The following is a 4,107-nucleotide window of genomic DNA, read 5'->3' on the forward strand; positions in this document are numbered from 1 at the left end:
GTGGACCGACCCTGCTTACTCTATACTATTTATAGTATTAGAAATAGCAGTGGTTTGAGTTTTATTAATATTATTTTATCCCACCATTTGTTGGTTTGACCACCAAACAAATTGGCGCCGTTGCCGGGGATACGGTAGTACTAATTGTTTATGCCAAGATCTTTTCGCACAGGTACACCTTTACCAGTTGATTTGGAGATAGAAAAATCTGCTAAACAGAGAAGGAAGCAAGCCAGACTTTTAAAGAAACTACAACAATCCGGATTTTCTTCATCAAATCTATCAACTACATCCTCTCCAACATCCAAAAGTATCACCCCACCATCTTCACCTACTCCTACCATGGCAGACAACCATGGAGGAAATCAAAATCCTCCACATCCACCACCTGAACAAACCTTTAGACAATGGGCCACTCAAGATGTCACCCAACAACCTTTGTGCATAAATTACCCTATAGCAATCAACTTTGAACTCAAGTCTGGACTCATCCATTTGTTACCCTCATTTCGTGGTCTTGAGAATGAAGACCCACATAAATTCCTTAAGGAATTTCATGTTGTTTGTGTGGGTATGAAGCCACATGAAGTCACAGAAGATCAAATCAAGTTAAGGGCATTTCCCTTTGCTTTACAAGATTCAGCCAAGGAATGGTTGTATGACTTACCACCAGGGTCAGTCACAACATGGAATGAACTTGCTAGGATATTTCTGGATAAATATTTTCCCGAAATGAGAGCTTCAGCTTTACATAGAGAGATAATTGGCATCAAGCAACAAAAGAGAGAAGCCTTGCATACTTATTGGGAACGATTCAAGAAATTGTGCTCAAGATGTCCACAACATGGGATTACAGAATATCAGTTGCTGCAGTATTTTTGTGAAGGAATGTCATCTTGGGATAGGAGATTACTCAATGCATCAAGTGGTGGATCTATAGCTGATAAGACTCCAACAGAAATCAGAGTTCTTATAAAAAAACATGGCAGAAGAGTCCATGCATACAGTCCAAGAAGAAGAGTGGTACAGTGATGCACCAAGGGGGGTGAAAGAAATTTCTACTCCAAAAATTGAAAGTCAACTTTCTGAGTTGACTAAGGTAGTAATGATGCTTGCAAAAGACAAGGGCGTGCAACCACTAACAGTTAGACCTTGTGGCATTTGTACACAAGTTGGACATCCCACTGACATGTGCCCCATGTTACAAGAAGATGTAGAGCCAGTTCAAGCTATGAGATTTTCAAGTCAACAACAAGGAAACTTCCAGCCAAGAAGCAATCCAAATTGGCATCAACCTAATACCAATTTTCAGCCTACACCACCACCTTATCAACCAAGACCCCCATTTCAAAATCAAATGCATCACCAACAAAATTATCAACCACATTTCCAGCCAACTCAACCTCCTCATCAATCTCAATATCAACCTCAAAACATGCATCAAGGAAGTAGTTCAAGCGGATCGGGAATGTCTTTGGAAGACATTGATAAGAGTTTAGCCACAAGTACTCAAACCTTTCAAAATGAGACCAAAGCGAGCATCAAGACTTTGGAGCAACAAATGACTCAACTCGCCACTTCTGTGAGTAAATTGGAGTCACAAGGCAAACTACCCGCGCAAACCGAGAAGAATCCAAAACATAGTGCATGTGTCATCACTTTGAGGAATGGCAAAGAATATGAACGTCCAAAAATGGTTGAAGAAGAAGAAAAGATGGAGCTAGAGAAAGAAGAAGAGAAGTCAAAAACACCTTCCAAGCAAGTTCCTATTGAAGCAAAAGTCACTCCTCCTCCATTTCTTTCAAGATTATACAAGTCAAAGCGTGAAAGTGAAGACAATGAAATCATGGAGATGTTCAGGAAGGTAGAGGTAAATATTCATCTTATTGATGCCATCAAACAAGTCCCTAGGTATGCAAAATTCCTTAAGGAATTATGTACATCTAACAAAAAACTGAAAGGGAATGAAACTGTCAAAGTAGGAGAAAATGTGTCTGCAGTGTTACAAAAAAGATTACCTCAAAAATGTAAGGATCCAGGTGTTTTCACGGTTCCTTGCAAATTAGGTAATCTTCATGTTCCACGAGCTATGCTAGACCTTGGATCTTCTATCAATGTTTTGCCATTTTCCATCTTTAAAACTTTAAATATCGGCACATTGAAGAAGACCGGGGTAATCATTCAATTGGCTGATAGATCTTTAGTACATCCAAAAGGTGTGCTAGAAGATGTGTTAGTCCAAGTGAATGAACTAGTGTTTCCAGCAGATTTTTAAGTCCTTGATATGGATGATGATGACTCACCAAATTTGAGTTCAATTCTTCTAGGAAGACCCTTTTTGAAAACAGATAAGACTAAAATTGATGTTTATGATGGTACATTGTCCATGGAATTTGATGGGGAGGTGATAAATTTCAATATTTATGATGCTATGAGATATCCAAGTGATATTTCATCTTTGAATTTTGTGGATGTCATTGAACCATTGACAGAGGAGTGTTTTGATTTGTCTAATCTTGATGTGTTAGCTCTCATTTTAGACAGGAATCTTCTAAAGGAAAGAGTGGAAAAACTTGCCAATCAATTTACAATTGATAAAGAGATTATGGAGGTTGTGTCTTGCATGGATGAGAAGAAGAAAATGAGGTTTGATGTTCCAAAGCTGAAAATACCAATGTCTAATGAGAAACTTGTTCCTTCTATTGTGCAGGCACCGGAATTTGAGCTAAAAACTTTACCCGAGCATCTCAAGTATGCATATCTTGGAGACAAAGAAACTTTGCCAATGATCATTTCCACCAAGTTTTCAACAAAAGAAAAGGAAGAACTTGTCACCACTTTGAAGGAATATAAGGAAGCAATTGGGTGGACTATAGCCGACATCAAAGGGCTAAGTCCTTCGCTTTGCATGCACAAAATCCTTATGGAAGAAGATTACAAGCCTTCCCGAGAAGCTCAAAGGCGTCTGAATCCTCCAATGATGGAGGTTGTGAAAAAGGAGATTTTGAAGTTGTTGAATGCGGGAATGACTTACCCTATATCAAATAGTAAGTGGGTAAGTCCGGTCCAAGTTGTGCCGAAGAAGACAGGTATTACCGTTACAAAGAATGACCAAGGTGAGTTAGTCCCCACCCGTGTGCAAAACGGGTGGAGAGTTTGCATTGATTATAGACGGCTCAATTCCTCAACCCGGAAAGACCATTTCCCACTTCCCTTCATTGATCAAATGTTGGAAAGGTTAGCGGGAAAAACACATTATTGTTGCTTGGATGGATATTCCGGTTTCCATCAAATACCCGTTGCACCTAAGGGCCAAGAAAAAACTACTTTCACATGTCCCTTCAGAACATTTGCATATAGGCGAATGCCTTTTGGGCTTTGCAATGCTCCAGCCACTTTTCAAAGGTGCATGGTAAGTATTTTTACGGAATTTGTTGACGAAATCATTGAAGTTTTTATGGACGACTTCACAGTTTATTGTAATTCTTTTCATGAGTGTTTGGGTAATTTGAAAAAGATTTTGCAAAGATGTATTGAGACCAATCTTGTTTTGAATTATGAAAAGTGTCACTTTATGGTTGACAAAGGTCTCATACTAGGTCATATTGTGTCTTCTAAGGGTCTAGAAGTGGACAAAGCAAAAATAGATGTCATAAAATCTTTACCTTATCCCACTTGTGTTCGTGAGGTTCGCTCATTTCTTGGTCATGCAGGATTTTATAGAAGGTTTATCAAAGATTTTTCCAAGATATCTCATCCCATGTGTGAGCTCCTACAAAAAGATGCAGAATTCGAGTTTTCCAAACAATGCAAGCAAGCTTTTGATCAGTTGAAAGAGTTGTTGATAACAGCACCAATACTTCAATCACCGGATTGGAGTTTGACTTTTGAAATCATGTGTGATGCTAGTAATCATGCAGTTGGTGCAGTGTTAGGGCAAAGAAAAGACCGTGTTCCTAATGTCATTTACTATGCCTCAAAAACACTTGATAGTGCACAAGCCAACTATTCAACAACTAAAAAAGAATTGTTATCTATTGTCTTTGCTTTAGACAAATTTCGTCAATATCTGCTAGGTTCTAAAGTCATTGTTTATTCTGATCATGC

General features: G+C 38.7%; 1 protein-coding gene across 1 annotated transcript; it reads left to right on the top strand.

Moving 5' to 3' along the window:
- The first annotated feature begins 1,105 nt into the window (after window positions 1-1,105).
- LOC128129091 (uncharacterized) lies at window positions 1,106-2,275 on the top strand. Its single transcript, XM_052767781.1, has one exon. The coding sequence runs from the start codon at window positions 1,106-1,108 to the stop codon at window positions 2,273-2,275; it is 1,170 nt and encodes a 389-aa protein (XP_052623741.1).
- The last annotated feature ends 1,832 nt before the right edge of the window (window positions 2,276-4,107 follow it).

The sequence above is a fragment of the Lactuca sativa genome, chromosome 9 (genome assembly GCF_002870075.4).
Source record: "Lactuca sativa cultivar Salinas chromosome 9, Lsat_Salinas_v11, whole genome shotgun sequence".
Classification (NCBI taxonomy): Eukaryota; Viridiplantae; Streptophyta; class Magnoliopsida; order Asterales; family Asteraceae; genus Lactuca; species Lactuca sativa.